The sequence below is a fragment of the Jaculus jaculus genome, chromosome 1 (genome assembly GCF_020740685.1).
Source record: "Jaculus jaculus isolate mJacJac1 chromosome 1, mJacJac1.mat.Y.cur, whole genome shotgun sequence".
Lineage (NCBI taxonomy): Eukaryota > Metazoa > Chordata > Mammalia > Rodentia > Dipodidae > Jaculus > Jaculus jaculus.
This window is the reverse complement of record NC_059102.1, coordinates 1,826,020-1,849,948: the sequence shown is the minus strand read 5'-3', so window position 1 is coordinate 1,849,948 and position 23,929 is coordinate 1,826,020. Positions and strand designations below refer to the sequence as shown.

Here is a 23,929-nt window from a genome sequence, read left to right as displayed (position 1 = left end):
TCCATTTTTAGGTTCCAATACTGAAGCCCATGGACCTTATGGTAGAAGCAAGTCCACGACGGATTTTTGCAAATGCTCACACGTATCACATAAATTCCATTTCAGTCAATAGTGATCATGAAACGTATCTCTCTGCAGATGACCTGAGAATTAACCTATGGCATTTAGAAATCACAGATAGAAGCTTCAGTATCCTTTCTGGGATGACTGTTGAATCACATCGGCATCTATGCCCCTGTACCTGAGTCTTCCTTTCTGAATGCAGGCATTCTCTAAGAGGACTGACCTGTATCCCTGATTCATTCAGAGGCAAACTGGAGTGAAGGAATATTTAAAAACTCAGGGTTGCATGTTTTTTCTTCTGAACTTGTAAATAATACATGCTAGACTACAAAATGTGGCGGGGTTAGGATGGTGTTGAAATACATGTGAGAACGAACGCATCTCCTTGGCTCAGTTGCTGTCCTGTCCCTGCTCATCTCCTTCACTCAGCTCTGCAGCCTCACTCTGGGTACCTTGAGGACTGCTCTGGTTTCCTGCCCAAAGCAGCACTGAAGCTGTGTATCACCTTGTTTCCCCTGGGTGGAAATCTGCCCCTTGCCATTGCACGTTGTCCTTGAGAGAGATCTCACCCTTACTGTGTTTTCTGTTGGTCCCACCTCTGACTGATGACCTGCTCTGCTGCCATCATCCTGCAGCTGCACAAGCTTGCTTAATCAGGTAACTAGAAAAGCAGAATCTTAGGGAATTTGGCAGTATTTCTGGGTTCAGAATTACCTGTGGATACTGAGGGGTCAGGTGTAGTGGCACTGTTTGCCTTGCTTATAGGTGTCATTCAGTGTGCCTTTTCTTATTTACCATCAGAGGTGGTAGGATGTGGGGAGTGGTGGGGCGAGCAGGGCACAAGTCTCTGCATCGCCCTTGGGCAGGCCCAGCCTTGCAGTCTGAGTAATGCATCCACCCAAAGCCTCTCTGCTGCTTCGGGAACAGCTTGTGTGGTCAGCTGCCCTGAAATGTTGTCTCATTGCACTTCACGTGTGTGGAGTAGCTAACCCAGTCAGCTGAGTACTGTGCCTTAACATCACCCTCCAGACATTGTGGACATCAAGCCTGCTAACATGGAGGAGCTGACAGAAGTCATCACTGCCGCCGAGTTCCACCCTCACCAGTGCAATGTGTTTGTCTACAGCAGCAGCAAGGGAACCATCCGCCTGTGTGACATGCGCTCCTCTGCTCTTTGTGACAGGCACTCCAAGTGTGAGTCTCCTGTAAATTCCTTTGCTTTCCAGAAGCTAGCCATTTGTATGGACAGAGGCTTGTTCTTGTATGAGAGGGCTAGGCAGGCTCCCAGGGACCACCATGGGGCAAGTGTTCTGGACACTGGCTCTCTCCCTCTGGCAGCCTGAGCTCAGCATCTCTCCCAAGTTCTCCCTGAGCCTGGTCTGGCAGAAGCACCACTATGGCCTCTTCCTTTTGTGGCAAGACATGGGCCACAGCCACCAGAGTGCATTCCATCTGTGTCCTTGTCAGCTGTTGGAGGTTACTGATTATGGAGAGCATGGCTCGAATTGGAGCCAGGTCCCTGGGTCTCAATCCAATGGCCTAGAAATGCCTTCTGGGTGAGGAAAGTATCACTGTGATTTTCATCTTCAGCTTAAAGAACAGGCCTTCCAGGCACAGTTGCATACCTGGAGTCCCAGCTCCTCAGGAGGCTGAGGCAGAAGGATCACTTGAGGCTAAGAATTTGAGAGGTTATCTTAAAGACAACTGTTTGCTGAGTGTGGCGGTGTACACCTTTAATTCCAGCACTCTAAAGGCTGAGCTAGGAAAATTGCCATGCGTTTGAGGCTAGACTAGGGCTACAGTGAGTTCCAAATTCCTAGGCTACAGAGAAGCCTTGCTTCAAATAAAAACCCAAATAGCAACTCATGGTCTGCATTGTATTATCATATTGCCCTAGTACACCCTCTAGGAAAGCCAGCAGGTATAGCTGCACTGCCCAAAAGTGGCCCAGCCTCCAGTTCTTGTCCTCAATGAAGTCATTCCCAGTCAGAACCAGCTGGTATCCCCTCGGAAGTCCTGTCAAGATTCAAGTCTTAGAATTCTGCTCTTGTGAGATTTCCTGCAGTGAAGAGGAAATGTTCTGTGTCTAGCCCATGTAAACAGTTTTAGATTCCAAAAATAATATACTTGCCAGCAAAGTCTTTTAGTTTTTGAGTAAATGATTGGTGTTTGCACTACTATGCTCAGGCTAACATCTCATGCCGCTAGCGGATACTATAGATTCCCATACGGAGAAGAGTAGAGGAGACATTGAGGTATATCTTGCAGACTAGAGTGTTGTCTGGTTAAGATGGTCAGTCCAGTGGACTTCTTGACCTTTGGCCTTCCACAGAACAGGCACTTCCTGAGAGGCCCAGAGTGCCATGCCTGCATTCCTATGAATATTCTTGTGATGTTGGAGGACATGCAGAACATCAGGGTCCCAGGCCAGTGCCATGAAGGAGCAAACTGCTGCAGTTGTGATCCTATATCACACCAAGGTGCTGAAGCCCAGAGGGCCTGGCCCATGATATTGTGCCCCAAAGTCTGAATTTGAGGTCTCTCTCATGAGCACTGGTGCTAGAATATCTCAACTGTGACTTTTGGCCCCAGAAGTTGAAGGAGCAGAAAGTCAGAGAAGTGAGAGGGCTAAGTCCAGTAGTAGTCAGAGGGCTGAGCCCTCCAGGGTCTCCATGGGGGGTCCACGTCCTGCTGGACTCCAGGGTGACTTGTCATGACCACCTGAAGTACTTACTTTGTTTTTCAGTTTTTGAAGAGCCCGAAGACCCCAGCAGTAGGTCCTTCTTCTCAGAAATTATCTCGTCCATATCTGACGTCAAGTTCAGCCACAGTGGTCGGTACATGATGACCAGGGACTATCTGTCAGTGAAGGTCTGGGACCTCAACATGGAAGGCAGGCCTGTGGAGACCCACCAAGTGCATGAGTACCTGCGAAGCAAGCTCTGCTCCCTCTATGAGAATGACTGCATCTTTGACAAGTTCGAGTGTTGTTGGAATGGTTCGGACAGGTGAGCCTGCTAGTGTCCAGAGCTGCAGGTTCCCTCAGGATCTCCAGAGGGACCCTCAGGTTTGTGCCCATGTGCCACCAAGGAGGGCACTGTAGTCTGTAGCTGCAGAAAGAATGCTGGTGGCTCTCTGGGTCTTTTGAGTGTTTGAAAATGTATCCAGGGGAGAACCCAGCCTCTGAGCATGTTTCTTGCCGAGGTCCAGCCTCAGCAGGGTTGTAGACCTCAAAGGGGACATGTGGAGTCGCGTTATGAGGAAATGATGTGGACCAGGAGTTCAGGTGAAGCATACTGAATGCAAAGCAAAACTATGCTTCGTTATTTATACTTTACAATATGTTATTTCTTTTGCAAGCAAGACACAGCAACTTATTCATGTGGCTTCTATTCTCTTAAGAAATCTTGCACAATATTCCTCTTTTCCCTTGGTTTCCCCTGCTTCTGCTTAGCTCACAAACCTCTTGCCCCATAGACATTCTGATAACATCTTCAACTAGAAAGTCAAAGAGTGTAAACTGATTAAATCTTACCCAGACTCATGGAAAGTAGCCAAGAGCCCTGGCAGGTAGCTCTTGCGGCTATAAGGTGATAGACATTTTTGACCTCAGAAAGGGCTGTGTTAGCCACTGTACATATCTTGCAGCCTGAATAACAGTACGTTTCTCTATTTCTAATCCAGTACTGATTTAATTGTCTCTCTGTGACCTTTTTTGTTGTTCCATTTTATAGCTTGGTCCTGACCTTGGAAGTCTCTTCATAAAAGGAAGATTTTAATAGTTAACTCTTTTCCCATCTTTCCAGATTCTTACTCCACTAATGTATGTCCCTGTATATGGTAAAGATTGATCTATCCAACCAGTGTTTTGCAGCAATGTCTTTCTTTTAGGAGCCCACCAAACTCTATTGTCAATTCTGAAAGTTACATATTCTGTTTTACTTCCTTGTGTGGGTCCAACCTGATGATTTGAAAGATGTTTACTTTTGCTCCCTAGCATTTCAGGCTCCTTTTCTAGTAAGTTATCTGTAGGTACAGGAAATGTGCCCATTAATTCCTGTAATCATCTTGACAATAAGAATTTTCTTGTAAGTAGTGTTTCTTGGGAACAGTTGGTAAGGCATGTGACATAGCATTGTGAGGAACACATCTCATTAGGTGAAATACACATTTGTGGTGTTGAGAAACTTTGTACATTCAAATAGTTGTAGTTTCAGGATCCATAATCTGTTTACCTGTTTAAACATTACAGCCTCAGAAATTTTTGCAGAAACATTCTTTTCCTGTTTAATCACTGGTGACTGTATAAACACATCTGAATTGGATTCCCCTATTACTACTGAGACGGGGAATATGAAAGCAAAAATAAGCAAACAGTATATTAATGATTCTAAAAAACTTGAAGAAAGAGATAACAGTAGTGCACACTGTCAGGCAGCAGGCATTCTAGGAAGTCGCTGGAAGCCCTCCCAGCTTTGCCAAGGGAAGTCTCAGATTCCTCAGCTTGCAAGATGGAGCCCATTGGTGTCACACTCCAGACAGAGCCAACTGCTGCAGTTGCCTGGCCACTGCCAGTTTCTCACCTTGCTGACTGCATCTGCATTTAGACATAACCATGTCTAGAGAGTGCGCAGTGAAGGGTCAATTTGTCTTTTATTGCATCCAGATGAGTGAAAGGAGTGAGCAGGGAAGTCATTCCCTAGTCTGATTGGCCACCATTCAGAGGTAGAAGGAACAGCTCTCGAGTTGCTCAGTGCCTTCAGAACACAACTCCTGAAGTGCTGGTTCAGTGCAGAGTGGTAGTCTCAGGGCCCTCCATAATGTATTTGTTGCACATCCTTTAAAACAATACTATTTTTAGTGTCACTGACAAAGAAGTTTTTGATACCCTAGAAGAAATGACATTTCAGATGGTAGAAGCAGCTTGTCTTACATCGTTCTCAGCCTGTTCCGAATTTGACTGACTCAACCCTTCTGCGTGAAAACCTACAGGCCAGGTGTGGTGGTGAACACTTAAAATCATAACACCTGGGGGCTGGGTGTGGCGCTGCTTGCCTTGAATACCAGCACTCAGGAGGGAGAGATAGGAAGATCTCCAGGAGACTACTTAGTGAATTCCAGATCAGCCTGGACTAGAGTGAGACCCTGCCTCAAAAAAAAAATCATAACACCTGGGAGGCTTGGGCAGTAGAACCATCAGTTCAAGGCCAGCCTGGCATATAATGAGATCCTGTGTCAAAACAATCTCTATTAACACCTACAAATACTGCCTGTGGTACAATCAATACTTCAGATAATAGTTGAGCTCATAGACAAGGGCCAGAAATGAAGAGGGAGTTTTTTTTTAATTTTTAATATTAAACATTGCCCACTCTTGCAAAGGTATGAGGTTCATATTTCTCCCAGCCACATGACGTTGCAAGCTTCATGCTGTGCACTCACAGCATGAGACAGACCACCTTGAGCCTGCTCAGAGTCTAACATGGCAGTCTAGAGTGTTTGATACAGTTGCTGAGGACTGACCTCCTCCGGCTGTAGCAGGTTCCTGCTGGCACAGGTTCCCAGGGTGACATGCAGGCAGCAGAGATGGTGTGGCTGGCATTAAAGATGACATCACAGTTCAAGCTTGCTCTTTGTATCTCACTTCTCAGGAACTTAACATGCAAGGCTTTCACGGTCATGGTGGCTTTTCCAGACTCCTTACTCTCATAATCTCCAATCTGCAAAACCAGTTAAGTAGTTCACAAAGGAAGTTTTATCAAGGTAGAGGGAAAACGCCACTACAGGGGCACCCAGGCATGGTGGCCTATACTTTTAATACCAGCACTCAGGGAGACTAAGGTAGGAGGACTGCTGTGAAGTTGAGGCTAACCTGGGCTAGAGTGAGACCCTGCCTCAAAAACAAAAATGCCATCATAGGCAATAGAGACAACCAAATTTATAAAAACTATTTTTTTCTCTTTCTTTTGTTCTGACGGGGTTTTCCTATGTAGTTCTGGCTGCTCTGGAATTCACTATGTAGCCCAGGCTAACCTCACACAGTATCATAGGTGCTGTAGTTATAGGTGTATGCTACCACATCCAGCATAATTTCAAAGAATTCAAGTGTAGGGTAAAAAGGAACCAGAAATCCAAACAGGGAATCTAAAAATGACCTAAGAAATTTATAAGAACATAAAAATGGGAGGCACAGCAGGTCAGTATCCATGTGGGAGTTCAGCAGCGATGCTGGTTTACTGGAGGTCTTGAGAGTTAGTGAGCTCCAGGAAAGTCATGTGTCCAGCTTACAGCCCAGGGAGGCATGCATGGTAAGCAGGAAAGGCTGAGAGCCTAGAGGTGTAGTGGCCCTGGCCAGTAACCATACCGGCACTGGAGGCTGAGACTTGCACTACATATCTAGACCCTATCTCCACAAGTTATAAAGCATGGAGGGGAACATGTGACCAGTAGAGAGAAGTGCCTACAAGTGCAGAACTGGAGAGGTGATAGTAAAGTGATCATGAAGCCCATTGTTCTCTGCAGTTAATATGCAGTAATTAAGAAGGCCTGTGCCACCATCCCCAATGAGTATGATACCAAACTTTGGCCCTGACTACCCCCAGAACAAATTTTAAAAAGTACACTCTAAAAGACTATTTATACGTAGCCAGGCATGGTGGTGCATGCCTTTAATCCCAGCACTTGGGGAGGCAGAGGTAGGAGGATCACCATGAGTTCTAGGCCACCTTGAGATTACATAGTGAATTCCAGGTCACCCTGAGCTAAAGTGAGACCCTAAGCTACAAAAACAAACATAAAACAAAAAAATTGGGCTAGAGAGGCACTTGCCTAAAAACCCATTACCCCAGATGTATAAGGTGGCCCATGAGACTAGTTTGTTTACAGTGGCAAAAGGTCCTGGCACACCCATTCTATCTACCTCTTTCTCTCTTCTCCTTCTCCCAACTGAAAATAAAATAAGTTTTAAAGATTTTTATACTAGGTGTGTTGGTGCAGGCCTTTGATCTCAGCACTCAGGAGGCAGAAGTAGGAGGATCGCCGTGAGTTTGAGGCCTGAGACTACATATTGATTTCCAGGTCAGCCTGGGCTAGAGTGAGACCCTACCTCAAAAAACCAAAATAATTTTTGGTTTTTCAACATAGGGTCTCACTCTGGCCCATGCTGACCTGGATTTCACCATGTAGTCTCAGGGTGGCCTGGAATTCATGGTGACCCTCCTCCTGCCTTAGTCTCTGCCTCCCAAGTGCTGCGATTAAAGGCGTGCACAATAATGCCTAGCTAAAGATATTTTTTTATTGGCAACTTCCATAATTATAGAGAATTAACCATGCTAATTCCTTCCCTCCCACTTCCACTATCCATCATACGTTTTCCCCTCTCAATCATTCTGTCTCTTATTTTGATGTTTCCTTCCTATTATGATGGTCTTGTGTAGGTAGTGTCAGGCACTGTGAAGTCATGAATATCCAAGCTATTTTGTGTCTGGAGGAGTGTGTTGTAAGGAGCCCTACCCTTCTTTTGGCTCTTACATTCTTTCTGCCACCTCTTCGGCAATGGACCCTGAGCCTTGGAAGATGTGATAGAGATGTGTCAGTGCTGAGCACTCCTTTGTCACTTCTCAGCAGTATGGTGCCTTCTGAGTCATCCCAAGGCCACCACCATCTGAAAAGAGAGTAGCATTAATGATATGGGTATGAACATTAAGAGAAGTGCTTACTGGGCAGTTTGGTGAGCACAGTATATACCTTTAGTGAGACAGCAGCAGACGTTACACTCCTAGGGCTCATGACTACCCCTATTGTAGGTTTTCAGTACCAGGGATGTAATCCCTCCCATGGAGTGAGCCTCCAGTCCAATTAGAGTGGTTATTTTCCCTCACAACAGACATGCCACTATTGTACCCATTGGCTCATTTGGCCTGGGTGGCCATATAGAAGGCTTACAGTGTCCACTGTTGGATACCTCTGCTGGTGATTTCTCTCTCTCCCATTGAACTGCATACAGCAGTCCAGCTTTCTAAGGAAAGGTGGGAGGAGGCTAATCAAAATCTAAGGTATGAATAAGTCATATGGAATCCTACTTTTTTGGACAATGGAACAACCAAAAGCCATAGAGAGTTACTAGAAAAATTTCAGTGTCAGGGATGGGATACCTTCCAGTGAGTTGTTGGCCAGGGAGATCACTGATGCCCCCAATACATTACACACTATTCCCAAGGCTCTTGGTTTCCCACCAGGAATAGATGGTAAGACCTTGGTGCTGAAGACTCCACATACTTGGGCTGCAAGGTCATTGACAAATCCTGCTGGAGCTGAGCTAAAAACCTCTTCCATGTAGACCAGCTGATAAAATATTTTTTAAGGAAGTCATAATATCCCAGGGTTTTCTGCAATTTATCAGAGACTGAATCCAGGAAACACAGAAACCCATTGCATAATTCATAGAGAGTTGACCACATCCATGTGATTATGAAATTTCAGGGCACCAGAAGCAGAGAAATGATCTTAAAAGTGGCATAGGTAAGCCAGGCATGGTGGAGCATGCCTTTAATACCAGCACTTGGGAAGCAGAGATAGGCCGATCGCCATGAGTTTGAGGCCACCCTGAGACTACATAATGAATTCCAGGTCAGCCTGGACTATAGTGAGACCCTGCCTCAAAAAAATTTTTAAAAAAAAGTGGCATGGGAAACAAATTCTATGGAAAGCATACAAAGTGGATGTTGAGGCAGAATAGACTTCTCCAGAGCCACAGCAGACGCCTCCCTTTGGTCTGAGTTGTGTTGTTGTAATGGAAGCTAGCTGATTTTTTATCAAAGAAGAGATCTACTAAGCTTCCAGTTTACCAAAAGTCCAAGATGGAGTGGCCCCATCCAGCCAGTGTCTGGTGAGGACATCATAATGGCTTTGTCACATGATGCAAGGGAGGGGAAGGTAAGGAACACTCACAACACCCTGCTTTCATAGTGACTAATCCAGAACCCCAAGACAATCTGTCTTAAAAGAGAGCTAGCCCATCTCAAGGAAACCATTAACCCATTCCTAAAGGCAGATCTTTCTTGACCCCACTCACCTGCTGAAGGCATGTGCTGCAGCACTGGGAAGCAAGCCTTGCTGTGAGCCAACCACATACCCCCTTGCAGATCGAGCAGCTGCCGTATGAGCAGCTCAGTGTGTGAAAGAAAGCTGCTGTCAGCTAAGGATGTGTGATGAGAGACAGCCACATGAGAGAGAGTCAGCTGTGGTGTGCAGGCTCAGCACTGGAAGCCAGCCAGGGCTAAGTGAGACCTTATCTCAAAAACATTTGTTTTAAAGAAAAACAAAAAATACATTCACTTTAAAAGCACACAAGAAACTGAGAAGATCGCTCAGTGAATAAAGTGCTTCCCACTCAAAGATGATGTCCCTGAGCTCAGCTGCCAGCATCCATGTCAACTGGCAGATGTGGAGTGTACCTGTAATCCCAGTGCTGGGGAGGTGGAATAGGAGGATCCCAGGGCTTGCTGGTCAGCTTGTTTAGGGTTCAGTAAGAGGCCCTACCGTAAAAGCAAGGTGAAGTGAGGGCACCACTCTTGACAGCATCTGGCCTTCACGCACATGTATACCACACAGTTCTTTACCCGCACACAGGAAAAAAGTACACTGAATAAAGGGTGTTTTCAGGTGGAAAATCCTTTTTCAGCAAGCTTGTGGGTTGGAACAGAAGGAAGTCACTGCAAAATTGCTACAGCAAGAGAGGTTCTGCAGATGAGCCAGGGTGGCAGGAAGCTGTAAGAAAAGGTGGCGCTTTGTGGCCCCACAGTCCCAACTGAGTTTACTGACTAGCCCTGGGTAGCATGCCAAGAGGACACAAACCAGAGCCCTCCCCACACCATGCCAGAAATAAGCATGGATGTTTACAGGGCTGAAGGAATTCCAGGGGCCCATCTTTGGGAGGTCTAGAGACAAGACAGGCTTCTGAAACAGTGCTCCAAAAGCCTAGACTCAGGAGATAAACAGAATTCAGCAGAGAGGGTATCCAGAATATATAAAGGTTTCTAAGTTGAGAGCGTGGTAGAAACTCACTTTACAGAGTGTGGAGAATCGGTAAAAGTGCCAGGGAGGAAGCACAGCTGCTCGCCGCGCTCTGGCTTTGGTGCTGTGGGCCACACTGCTTGAGCTGGAGGATCTTGCACATTCAGAAACGAAATAAGCAGGTGTGGGGGCCACACCGTGAATGCCAGCACTCTGGGGACAAAGGTGGGAGGATCGCCTTGAGTTCGAGGCCACCCTGAGACAACACAGTGAAGTCCAGGTCACCTGAGCTAGAGTGAGACCCCCCCACCTTGATAAAAGAAAAATTCTACCTGAACAAACAGCTAATTGCTCACTCAGATGGAACACAACTGGATTGTAGTGCTAAGCAGCAATGAGAGCCAATGAAATAGAACAGCATGTGTCTCAGAGGGATCTCACAAGAGGAGGACTTGACATCTTAGGACCTTACTATGCATGGCAGCTTAAGAATCCAGAATTGGGCTGGGCGTTGTGGCACATCTATAATTCCAGCACTTAGAAGGCAGAGGAAGGAGGATCACTGTGCATTTGAGGCTGCCCACAGACTGCTTGGGCTAGAGCAAGACCCTATCTCCAAATAACCCCCCCCCCCCAAAAAAAAATCCAGAAATGGGCTGGCAGTGTAACCAAGTGGTAAAACACTTACTTGTGCAAAGTCCTAAGCACTACAGGATTTAAAAAATATTTTTATTTGCTTATTTGAGAGAGAGAGGGAGAGAATGGGCACACCAGGGCCTCCAGCCACTGCAAACGAACTCCAGATGCATGCGACCCCTTGTGCATCTGGCTTATTTAGGTCCTGAAGAGGCAAACTGGAATCCTCTGGCTTTGTAGGCAAATGCCTTAACCACTAAGCCATCCCTCCAGACCCAGCACTATAGAATTTTAAGAAACCCAACTATTAAAAATTGATTTAATGTAAGATCATCTTGTTGGAAGTTGTCACTGATGGCTTACGAATGTGTGAGCAGTTACTGAAGTAGTCTTTATGCCCTTTGATATGTCTGAAAAAAAATGTTGCAGAACCTGTTACCTCCCCAGGAACATCCAGCACACAGTGCTTTTGCTCAGTCTATTCTTGACCAGGAGCTTCACACAACAGAGCAGGTGCAGTGGGGTCACTGCCTAGCCTTGCTGCTGTGAAACTCCTTCACTGTGGTCCAGCTCCATGATTGGTTCTGTTCCGTGTCCTGGGGCAGGTCTGATGTACACCAGGTGCCCATATGATTCTGCCTCAGCTGGGTGCAGGTGCTTTCCACATAAACGCGAGGACCTGAGTTTGAATCCTCAACACCCATTTAGAAGCTGGACAGAGTGAGTACTTCTAATCAGCACTGGGAGGCAGGGACAGGGAATCCCTGGCTGGCCTATCTAGCCAAATTGGTCTAAATTCAGTAAGACACCCTCTCTCAAAAACTAAGGTAGGCCAGTGCTCAGGAGGCAGAGTAGGAGGATCGCCATGAGTTCAAGGCCACCCTGAGAGTACATAGTGAATTCCAGGTCAGCCTAGGCCACAGTGGGACCCTATCGCGAAACACCTCCCCTCCAAAAAACAAAACAAAACATTAAGCCAGGTATGTAGTACATACCTTTAACCCCAGCACTTTGAAGACATAGGTAGGTGGACCGCCATGAGTTCCTGTTCAGCCTGAGACTAAATACTGAATTCCAGGTCAACCTGGGCTAGAGCAAAACCCTACCTCAGAAGAAGAAAATATCTTCCTGAGATATGCTGTCAGTTGTGTGGTGGTTCTGCACAGCAGTTGCAGTCACTGTTGGGCTTCCAGCTTCCGACTAGCACGCTCCATCCACTGTCCTGGCATAAGCACCGTTATTATATGTGGTGATGCACTTGGAGAGGGTCCAGTCGGGGCAGCCTTACCTGCAGACTTGGTCAGACACTTACCTGGCGTAAAGCCCAGTGCACATCTGCAGCCCCTCCAAGGCCACTTACCGTGTGTTGAGGTTTGAAGCAACAGTGATGGCTGTGATTTTTCCTGAGTCTTAGATGAGGTTAACTAGAAGCTAAAACATTTGCAGGTGTCTGAGAGGGTACCTGAACCAGGCTTACAGATTGGCACCTAGACCTTGTAAAGATCACTAACCATGCGGTGAAGAGGTGGCATGATGGGTTGTCCTTATAGAGAGGACCAGGGACATGTGAGGCAAGGTGTTGGTATAACCTCACCAGGGAGTCAAAGGATATTATAAAACATTTTGTTGTTTCTTTTTCAATGGAACCTTCAGGTAGCCTAAGCTTGCCTCAGCCAGGCACAGTGGCGCACACCTGTAATCTCAGCACTTGGAATGGAAGATGAGTCAAGGTCATTCTCCAGTGCATAGTTCAGGCCAGCCATTGCTACTTCGACACCCTGTTCAACAAAACAACAAAAAACTTGCCTGGGTTTGAGCATACTTTTCTCAAGATTGGAATGAAAGATCCACCTACATCAACTTCCCAAGTGTTGGAATTACAAGTGTGCACTACCACACATGGCTTAAGAGACTTGTTGAACTTAAAAAGCATTGATATGAGGGAAGCTACCTTGGAGAATGTGGCAATTATCTGGGACATGAACATGTGATTGACTTAGACCCTGAGAAGAATGACAAGAGGCTGTGCCTTTCAGGACAGACATATGGGTCTTTATTTAAAAATAATTTTTGGTTTTTCAAGGTAGGGTCTCAGGCTGGCCTGGAATTCACTATGTAGTCCCAAGGTGGCCTCACTCACAGCAATCCTCCTACCTCTGCCTCCCAAGTGCTGGGATCAAAAGGCATGTGCCACCACACCTGGCTCACCACCACGCCTAGCCAGGATCTTTGTTTTTATTGCTGTGTGTGGGAACGGAGAGGATCAGGGACTCTTGCTGAGCTATGTGTCCACCCTCACATGAGGATTTTTTCCAAAAAGACATTAATGTAATTTTGAAGCAGGGGCTGGGAAGATGGCTCAGCAATTAAAAGTACTTGCTTGCAAAGCCTGCTAGCCTGGGTTCAATTCCCTAGTACCCACATAAATCCATATTCAGAGAGTGGCGTATGTATCTGGAGTTCATTTGCACAGCCCTCACATCCCTATATTTATATTCTCTCTCCCCACTTCCTCTTACCTGGCTGTGAGTATATATAAAGTCCAGGTTTTTTTTCTGACCACATTGCTTATTTGTGGAGAGAACTTGGTATATGGAGGTTGGGGCTGGTGTCTGCCCAGGAGCTGAGGGAGGAGAGGGCCTCATGTTTGCTGCTTGTTCTGCCAGTGCTCAGGGTTGCTTCTTTTGTTCTTTTGAACAGTGCTATTATGACGGGGTCTTACAACAACTTCTTCAGAATGTTTGATAGAAACACTCGGAGGGATGTCACCTTGGAAGCCTCGAGAGAGAACAGCAAACCCCGAGCCAGCCTCAAGCCCCGGAAAGTGTGTACAGGTGGTAAGAGAAAGAAAGACGAGATTAGCGTGGACAGTCTGGACTTCAATAAGAAGATACTCCACACAGCCTGGCACCCTGTGGAGAACATTATTGCTGTAGCTGCCACCAATAACTTGTATATATTCCAAGACAAAATCAACTAAAGAATCTAGTTGGAGGACCAAGTCTTGTCTTGCATAGTTAAGCCAGTCGTTTTCTGTCAAAGGACAGGGGCTGTCTTCTCCATTAAGAACAGTGAGACACTTCCTACTTCCTTCATAGACACAGGAGAGAGGAAGCCTCCGCTGGAGTCCTGGCATTGGCTCTGCCTTCAGCCTGGGAGAGACGGATGCTGCTGCTCCAGGGGAAAGCCTGCTCGAGGCAGTAGGTGGACATTGCTCAATAGAGGCCATTATTCAGAATCAATGTATTTATTTAAGTCTGAGCCTTCCTTTCCAGTTTGTAGACCAAAAACTAACATCTGAGAGAAAAGATCTTCTTAAATCTCTCCAGCACTTCCCTCTCTCCAATCCCTGGGCCTTTACTTGGACATGGTGTGGCCATTGTCCATGCTCCTTAGCCCAGGTGGACTGCTGCTCCGTTGGTGTGTGTATACACCTGAGCGGATTCAGGCAGCTTTCTTCGCCCGCTGTATCTGCCATTACACCGTCTGGTGTAGCCACTTAATAAAAACAGCACACTATAAAGTGTTTTTAATCCCAAAAAAGTACCGTCTGGTTATTTGCTTCATATCATGAATCTGCAGATTTTATTCTTCAGAATAAATTGGGAGGAATGGTGGAATTTATGCAGGACCTCAGATTCTAAAATAACTCCCAAGTTGCCACTTGTTTCTCCAGAAACAGTCTCATCTCCCCTGGGTGACAACTGGGACAGGCTATCACTGAGTCCACGTCTGAGAGAAAATGGCAGGGGAGAATAAAAGTCGTGGAATGACATTAACACCTGGCTTAAAGTAGCATACATGCTTCTAAAAAGTACTTTAAACACTGCTAAAATTCTATGCATGGTAAATTTCAAGCTGCATTTCAGCAAGCAGAATTAACCTTAGGGAGGATGTGATATTCTAGTCCCTGGGTTGTTTCTTTTGAAAGTTTTAGCTATCAGAAATCAAAATCTCCTAACAAAAATTACAAAGAATAATACCCCTGCCAGTGACGAGAGCTTGCTTCCCCGGGGTTTCACGTGGGCTAGGCACTGCTGGAGTGACCAGGGCGCATTCCGCGTCCTAACGGTGCAGCTGTGCAAGGCCAGAACGCTTCTCACCCTTCGTGCTGTCAGAACGCCACTCACGTTACCTCTCACTGCGGTACCAGTCAAGAACCAAAACGTGTCTCTTAAAAGTAATTTCAATTAAAACTTAAAAGTAATTTTTACACTGTGTTGGTTGTGCTACAGTTGACATCTGAGATTGGAAGTTACTCAAGTCTTGGCCTAGCTGTACGTGCCAACTATTCTGAACAAAAACCTTAATAAATACTAAAATGTTTAAATGGATTTACACTGTGTATTTGGACAAACTTTTGCATCTTTTTTTGTTTTGAGGCAGGGTCTATATCCCAGCCTGACCCAGAACTCACTGTGTAGTCCCAGGCTGACCTCAAATTCACAACAGTCCTCCTACCTCTGCATATGCCATAAGGCCTGGCCCAAATTTTTCCATCTTTAAAATATATTTTGTACTAACAGAGCCAGCCTTCTCCCCACCAGGGAGCAGGGAAATGACCAGGTGAGCTGGCTCATCCTATGTGCTCAGAGCTCCCTTGGCATGAGAGGCCTGGGTCTGCAGGGTTTCCTCAACTGAACACTGTCCCCTGTGGAGTTTATGACAGTGCTGGTTAAGATCTGGAATGCAAAAAATAAAAATAAAAAAGGATGTGAAAGATGGTCATGGTTGCCTGTGCCTTTAATCCCAGCACTTGTAGGCAGAGGTGGGAGGATTGCCTTGTGAGTTCCAAGCCATCAGAGACTACAGAGTGAATTCCAGGTCAGCCTGGGCTACAGTGAGACCCTACTTCAAAGAAAAAAAGAAAATCTGGAATCCTTCGATGGCAGCTCCCTGTGTGCGCAGACAGGTCTCCCTTCTGACACTGATTGGAAGTATTCTCTTTGCTCCCCTGTGCTGTGTTTCCAGGTACATCAGGGCAGTCTCAAATGTATGATGCCCCTGCTGCCACCACCTCCTGAGTGCAATTCCATTTGAGATTCTGCCCTTACAGTGGAGGGTAAGAATCCTATGGTTTTCACTCTTTTGGCTTTGTTTATAGTCAGACTTGGAATAGCTGTCATTACTTCCTCTCAGACTTTTCATTTCCTATTTAGATTCTGACAGTGTTCTGCTGTTACATCCTTGCTGAACATAGTGCTTTCTAGGCCAGGGACAGGATCAGAAGAGTAAGTATCAGCAGGAGATGTGAGGGAGGCAGGTGGGATCTTGTTCTGTATCAGGGCCTGAAACTTGACTGTGCTGGCTAAGCTGTCCTGGTAGCAGTTATTATGCCTTTGCCTCCCAAGTATTTGGGTTACATGTGTGTGCCGCCAGACCTGGTACACATGGGGATCTAAACAGATTTTTCTCCCCACACTGTACTCCCAGTATTTGGGTGGAGATGAAAGGAGAGAATGTTCAGGAGTTCAAGAGCATCCTCGGCTACACAGTGGGTTGGATTAGAGGCCCAGCCTGTTCTATATGAGACCCAGTCTCAAAATACTCTTTTTACTTTCTCTAAATTCAGCTTACATTAGTCACAGGTGATGTTCTCTGCTAGGCGGGTCACAAAGTCACAAACACAAATTAGTTCACATTCCTTAGAGATCTAAGTAGATTAGATACAGACAGAATCCTATCACCTTTTATATTACAAATGGGTAAATTAAATTTCCTAGGTAAAAACAAACAACTTCAAAATAAAGTGTCAGGATATTTAGCTCTCTGCTCTGTCATTTCTTCTTGCTTTCTTAGTGTTATATGTTATTTAAAGGTTACAACAAGGGGCTGGAGAGATGGCTCAGCAGCAAAGACATGTGCCTGTGAAACCAAAGGACCCAGGTTTGATTTCTTAGGACCCACGTAAGCCAGATGCACAAGGTGGTGCATGCATCTGGAGTTCATTCTCTCAAATAAATAAAAATTAGATTTAAAAAATTAAACTTATGACAAGCCAAACATTAAAAAAAGGGATGGTGTCAGGCTGGGGAGATGCCTTAGTGATTAAGGCACATGCCTGCAAAGCCTTAAGGATCCAGGTTCAATTCTCCAGGTCCCATGTAAGCCAGATCCACATAGTGGCACATGCATCTGGAGTTCTTTTGGGTAGAGGCTTTGGCATGCCCATTCTCTCTAATAAATAAAAATAAAATCTTTTCTTAAAAAAAGGGTGGTGCCCCCTTTATCTCAGACCCCATATAAATTTAAGCCATGTGCCCCACGGACCCTGTCCAGACACAAATGGCCAAATGTCTCTGACAAAAAAAAGAAAATGACAACATATAACTTTGGTTCTCTTTCTAGTAGCTCTTTTAAACACCTAAAGTCACCTCTGTCACATAAAATATCTCACTAGACAAAAAAGAACTAAATCAAGGTATTTGGACAAAAAAAGATAACTAAATCAAGGTATTTGATCAGGTTACAAATTCCTTATGTAAGACAGATTTACCTAAAGTACATATCAGGGTAAAACCAAATGTAATAAGACATCAAGTAAAAGATCTCTCAAATATCAACAAAGGTCAAGATCCCTATATTTAAGGTAATAAAACCAAAGACTACCTTCAAAACAATAATGACCCTTTTGTCTCAAACATTCACAGATCAGGTGAAGACCATATTCCAGGCTCCCATAGGAAGGGCGAAGAAAAAACAAGACCCACCCCCATAAGACATCTAGGCTACCAAGACAAGTGTAAAGACAGAAATCTTCACACTTGGGTTGGAGAGATGTCTTAGCAGTTAAGGCACTTGCCTGCAAAGCCTAATGACCCAGGTTCGATTTTCCAGGTCCCACCTAAGCCAGATGCACAAGGTGGCACGTGCATCTGGAATTCGTTTACAGTAGCTAGAGGCCCTGGGGCACCTATTCTTTCTCCTCTCTCTCCCCCTCCTTGTATCCCTAATAAATAATTTTTAAAAATATATATATTTTAAAAGCCAGGTGTGGTGGTACATGCCTTTAATCCCCAGCATTCGCGAGGGAGAGGTAGGAAGATCATTGTGAGTTTGAGGCCACCCTGAGACTACATAGTGAACTCCAGATCAGCCCTGGCTAGAGCGAGACCTTACCTCAAAAAGACAAAAGAAGGGCTGGAGAGATGGCTTAGTGGTTAGGCGCTTGCCTGTGAAGCCTAAGGACCCCGGTTCGAGACTCGGTTCCCCAGGTCCCACATTAGCCAGATGCACAAGGGGGCGCACGCGTCTGGAGTTCGTTTGCAGAGGCTGGAAGCCCTGGCGCGCCCATTCTCTGTCTCTCCCTCTATCTGTCTTCTGTTGCTCTCAAATAAATAAACAAAAATTGAACAAAAAATATTAAAAAAAAAAAGACAAAAGAAAGGAAATCTTCACACTTGGGCTTAAAATGGCCAGTGACAGTCCTTATATGCCATGAAGTAAGATATACAAGGGACTGGGGGAAACATGCAAAAAAATACAAACTTGGAAGCTGACCTTGTAAAATGAAAACACATGTCCTGTCTTAAACCTGTTGCTCCAGGAGGCACACACTATATGCCCCCTTTTGATTGGGGGGGGGGGGTATTGAGTTAGGACTCTTATTTTTATTGTATTTTTATTTACTTGACAGAAAGGGAGAGAGAATGGGCACTCGAGGGCCTCCAGCCACTGCAAATGAACTCCAGACACATGCACCCTCTTGTGCATCTGGCTAATGTGGGTCCTGGGGAATCAAACCTGGGTCCTTTGGCTTTGCAGATAAGTGCCTTAACCACTAAGCCATCCCTCCAGCCCAAGACTCCTATTTTTAAAAAAAGATTAAAGATGGGCATGGTGGTGCACACCTTTAATCCCAGCACTCGGGGGTGGGGGGCAGAGGTAGGAGGATCACCATGAGTTTGAGGTCACCCTGAGACTACAGAGTAAATTCCAGGTTAACCTGGGCTAGAATGAGACCCTACCACGGGGTGGGAGTTTAGAAACCTAATTTCTCCTAAATCTAACTGGATGGATGCCCCCTCCAACAAAAAGATGTGGGGCAAGATGGGATATAACCTGGCTCTACTCTCCTTCCACTTTCCTCCACTTTGTTTCAGATGGGACAATCAGCTTCCAAGATACCCCAAAAGTCTCTGCTAGCCTGTCTTCTTAAAAACTGGACTCATTTAGATAATACAATAAAAATTAAAATTGCCCATTTTCTCCAGAAAATTAAGGAGACAATTTAAAAACATACTAATGTGGCTGGAGAGATGGCTAAGCAGTTAAGGTGTTTACTTGCAAAGCCATAGGATCCCAGATCAATGCTCCAGTACCCATGTAAGCCAGATGCACAAGGGGGCGCATGCATCTGGAGTTCATTTGCAGTGGCTGGAGGTCCTGGCAATCCCATTCTTTCTCTTTCTCTCTCCCCCTCTCCCTCTCCCTCTCTCTCTCTCTGCCTCTTTCTCTATAACATACTAATATACTCTATAACATACTAATATACTTCCAGATCCCATTTAAAAAATGTTCTTAAAAATAAAATCAATAATAATAATAATAAAATTAAAGTTTAATCACTCGAGTTTAAGCTATTTAATTTCAGTCCATATAACTTTTATCTTCCTGTTACATAAAATATGTTAAGATAGTTTGCCTAAACTTAATCAATTTTAAGACATGGGTAAGACATAAACTTTCTATTATACATAAATAAAATCAATTATTATTCAAAATTAAAACTAGAAACATTGGATGTCAAATAATATTTTCTCTTTCAAAACAGATTTATCAAGGTTTGTATTAGAACTTAGCTGTTTTGGCACAGCAATAACCAAATTCTACTCTATTATATGTAAAATAACTGTCTCATTCTGACAACTTAAATACAATGCTTATAAGAAAATTAACTCAATGACATAGTCACTGCTTTACAGTACAGCCTCATGCTCAATGGTCTTCCTATGAAAAAAATAACTTCAAGCTCTGTAGTTCTGTTTTCAGGCTTCTCTGGGTAATTGGTATCCACATAGGTATCTGAACTAATCAAAGATGTTTTCAAACAAGATGCCAAAACTTTATAGTGTCTTGTCTTTTTTGACAATTTCTAGATTAAATAATTGGTTTAAATTTATATTATTTTCAAAATTGGTCAGTTTCTGCCTATACTTATAGCTATTAAATATTTTAAAGATAAGATGTGTCTATTTTCTATGCTTTAGATGGTTGGACAAGAGGCAGGGCTTGGTGGCACATACCTTTAATCCCAGCATTTGGGAGGCAGAGGTAGGATTACCTTGAGTTCCAGGTCACCCTGAGCTACAGGGAGACTACCTTGAAAAACCAAAAAAAAAAAAAAAAAAAAAAAGCTGGACAAAATGACTTTAAGATATGTGCCATTCCTTAACTAGATTTGTTTCTGTAATCAATGTGCTACATGTGTACACACACCCAGACTGGTGTCACTTCCTTTCTAAGTGTTCTATATGTAAAAACCAAAGCCAATTAAATTAGCCACGCTATAAAGGCCAATATTTTGGTCTTGCTCTGAGGTCATAAACCACTAAAGATGATGGGACACTTATACACTGGCCTCCTGAAAAGTCACCTGTCTTCTTGATCAGAGACAATACAAAGACCCAAAAACAAAATCAATGTACAATCTAAAACAATAAAGTTACAAGAACAGAAATAATCCTCCTGGCTTCTCCCCGCCCCCCCCCCCCAAAAAAAGAAAAAAGTACTTGACCAGCACGACCCTACTCACCCTAACAAACAACCCCAGTATTGGGCTCCTCCCAGGTCCCTAAAGTCTCCTTTAGAGAACCATTAGTGATCACCAAAATTAATTCTTTTTTTTTTCATTTTTTAAGGTAGGGTCTCATTCTAGCTCAGGCTGACCTGGAATTCACTATGTAGTCTCAGGGTGGCCTTGAACTCATGGCGATCCTCCTACCTCTACCTCCAGAGTGCTGGGATTAAAGGCGTGTGCCACCACGCCCAGCCAAAATTAATTCTTAATTAAATTGTGGCTATCTTCTTGGTCATAAAACACTCAAAAAAATGTATACGCAAAAATAGAGATACTTCAAATATGTAAATGGCCTATTAAGTAACACAACAAAAACTCCAAAATAAAAAAAAACCTTAAGACATACTGGCCCCCTCTTTAATATTCTAATTCAACAATAAAAAAATAGATTTTAAAATGGTATTTTCAAATGTAAAAAAAAAATTAAAGATAATCTCGAACCAAGGGTCACTTAATTCAGAAGAATTCCTTATACTGAAAACAATCATTAAATAAATCCTAAGGCCAAAAATATACAGCCCCTACTGACACCAGTGACTGTATGGTACCAAACTTTGGCCCTGGCTACCCCCAGAATAAATTTAAAGTATACTCTAAAAAGACTGTTATACATAGCTGGGTATGGTGGCGCACTCCTTTAATCTCAGCACTGGGGAGGCAGAGGTCTGTGCGTTTGAGGTCACCCTGAGACTACCTAGTGAATTCCAGGTCAGCCTGAGCTAGAGTGAGACCCTACCTCAAAAAACCAAAAAAAAAAAAAAAAAAAGTATTAAAAAATAGCCAGCATGGTTGTACACACTTTTAATCCTAGCATTTGGGAGACAGGGTTAGGTGGATCGCAGTTTGTGGCCACCCTGAGACTACATAGTAAATACCAGGTCAGCCTAGGCTATAGAGATCCTACCTCAAAAAGAAAAATTAAAAAAAAAAAGGAAATATGATGGAGAATGGAATTTCAAAGGGGAAAGTGGGGGCGGGGGAGGGAATTACCATGGGATATTTTTTTATAGTCATGGAAAATGCTAATAAAATTTTCTTTTTTTAAAAAAGGCAAAAACCAACCCAGAGTGTGAAATTCAAAGACTTTCCCGGACTCCCAGTACCCTGTTACAGTACTGATACTTTTTGTCTTTCTAAAATATATTTTATTTACTTGCGACAGAGAGAGAATGGGCATGCCAGGGCCTCTGTCCACTGCAAATAAGCACCAGAAGCATGTGCCCCCTCATGCATCTGGCTTACATGGATTCTGGAGAATGGAACCAGGATCCTTTGGCTTTGCAGGCATCTCTCCAGCCTGTAATAGTAGTTTTCAATTTTGTGTAATTCCCTTCCCACCCTCTCACCCCCTGTCTGTCTCTCAACTACCTGTCAAGTATCCCTTCCTCTCATTTCTTCTTATTTCTTCTATCTTCTGGTCTCATTCTAGCTCCATGCCCATATTCCTGGTGCTTACTACCATTTACTCAGCTTCCAGATTCAAGAACTGCATATGAGAGAACATGCAGCATTTGTCTTTCAGAGCCTGTGTGACCTTGCACAGAATGATTTTTTTCCAAGTCCATCCATTTTCTTGTGAATTTCATTATTGCTTTTTTCCTTAACTGCTGAGTAGAATTCCATTGTGTATCTGTACCACATCTTCATTATCCATGTATCAGCTGATGGACATCTGGGCTGATTCGTCACTAGCTATTGTGACTAAAACAGTGAGACACATGGCTGAACAAGTGTGTCTGTAGTACAGTGGAGTCTTCAGGGTACATATTATTGAAGCAAGACACAGCTCTCACCTCCAAAGGGATAAGATATAGTTTATTCTGGAGCCAAATATGAATGGCCGGCCAGGGAACACAGACAGACTTAGGTTACCCCAAACTGTATATTCCAATGTGTTAATGGTTTCATGAAATTTTCAGTTACAGAACAAAGCAAAGTCATAAACTAAGACTGCTTTCCAAATACATTAACTGTCAGGTAGGAGGGCTACAACAAAGGGAGTAAATTACCATAGGCTTCAGATGCTGATAACATGCTTAGCCCTTGGGTTGGTAGAAGATGGGGTTCTATTCATACATTCCAAAAAGCTCACACCTGACCAACTGATAGCCAGCAGAATGTTAGGTCAAACCCAGAGGTGGGCAACAAATGGGTGACTAGGTGTTAAAAGTAGCCCAAGTTTTAAAAAAAGTAGCCCAAGTAATTTGGCTCTGAAGTGGCAAATTCCATCTTTGAGAAATCTAGCAGTCCACTCAGCCTTAATTTAGACAGATGTAGCCCTTCCCCACTTCAGCTCACAATGCTCAGGATTTGAGGAGCTGGCTAAGATGGCAGATCTATTTTCTTTTTTCAGGAGTCTCCATACTGATTTCCATAGTAGTTGTACAAGTTTGTACTCCCACCAGCAGTGGATAAGGGTTCCTTTTCCCCACAGCCTCACCAGCATATATTGTCATATGATTATTTTGAGAGACAGACAGAAAGAGAAAATAGGGACAAGGGCTCTAGCCACTACAAACCAACTCCAGACCATATGTGACATCTGTGTTTATGTGGGTACTGGAAAATGAAACCTGGGTTCTTAGGCTTTGCAGGCAAGCGCCTTAATTGCTGAGCCATCTCTCCAGCCTTCATTTAATTGATTGATGATTGCCATCCTGACTGGAGATGGAATCTGAAAGTCAAAGTCAAAAAAGAACTTTTTTTTTTTTCAGTAGACTTCATGAATGCACAGAAGGCATGCAGTCTCCCAGCAGAGGCCCAGCAAAAGCTCCACTGGAGTCTCTACATGGCAGAAGCCTCCTGTTCACACTGCAGGACAACCAGAGAAAGCCAGACAGACATGGAAGGCCATCACTGGCTCCAGGTAAGCAGAACTGCCCCAAAAGCAAAGGCCTAGCTGGCCCCGGGACTCCTCAGGGAGTAGGCAGGTCCAGCCTGCCCTGTTCCCCCCTCATCTACCCTTCCCGAAGTAAACTTAGACATACCTTGTGCACACGTGTGGAGGCCAGAGATGGACATTAAGTATTCTCAATTACTCTTACTGCACATGGAACTTGTTGGTGTTTCGTTAGCCTGGCTAACCAGAGACCCCCTAACCATCCTCCTATTGTCCCCTCAGCAGTAGGGCCACCCCTGACTTTTGTGGGTACTGGGAATTGAATTTAGGGCCTAAACTTTGTGTAGCAAGTGCTCTTAACCCACCAAGGCAACCCCCCCAGCCCAGGCTGACCTGGACTATATGGTCTCAAGGTGGCCTTAAGTGCCTTAATTCAAGGCAATTCTATCTCTGCCTCCCAAGTGCTAGGATAAAAGGCATGTACCATCATTTCTGGCTCCCAAAAAATTTTAAGAGCTTCTGTGAACCATGTTCTTACAAGACAACAATGGTTGAGATGTATTAGCAGCAGCACAGCA

The 23,929-nt window shown here is 44.4% G+C and overlaps 1 protein-coding gene and 1 long non-coding RNA gene across 3 annotated transcripts in view; one reads left to right on the top strand and one right to left on the bottom strand.

The window, feature by feature from the left end:
• Positions 1-15,047, top strand: part of Ppp2r2d (protein phosphatase 2 regulatory subunit Bdelta) — a 49,080-nt gene extending 34,033 nt beyond the window's left edge. For both annotated transcript variants that reach the window (XM_045141841.1, XM_045141842.1), the window contains 4 exons: positions 12-189; positions 1,093-1,257; positions 2,810-3,071; positions 13,414-15,047. In XM_045141841.1, coding sequence (XP_044997776.1) covers positions 12-189; positions 1,093-1,257; positions 2,810-3,071; positions 13,414-13,693 — 885 coding nt within the window. In that variant the 3' untranslated portion in view covers positions 13,694-15,047. The remainder of the gene's footprint in view (positions 1-11; positions 190-1,092; positions 1,258-2,809; positions 3,072-13,413) is intronic.
• LOC123457673 lies at positions 4,418-7,616 on the bottom strand. The gene is made up of 3 exons (XR_006635108.1): positions 7,594-7,616; positions 5,587-5,783; positions 4,418-4,901 (listed from the first exon to the last, which is right to left on the bottom strand). It is a non-coding gene; the product is annotated as an uncharacterized LOC123457673 (long non-coding RNA).
• Positions 15,048-23,929: the final 8,882 nt, after the last annotated feature.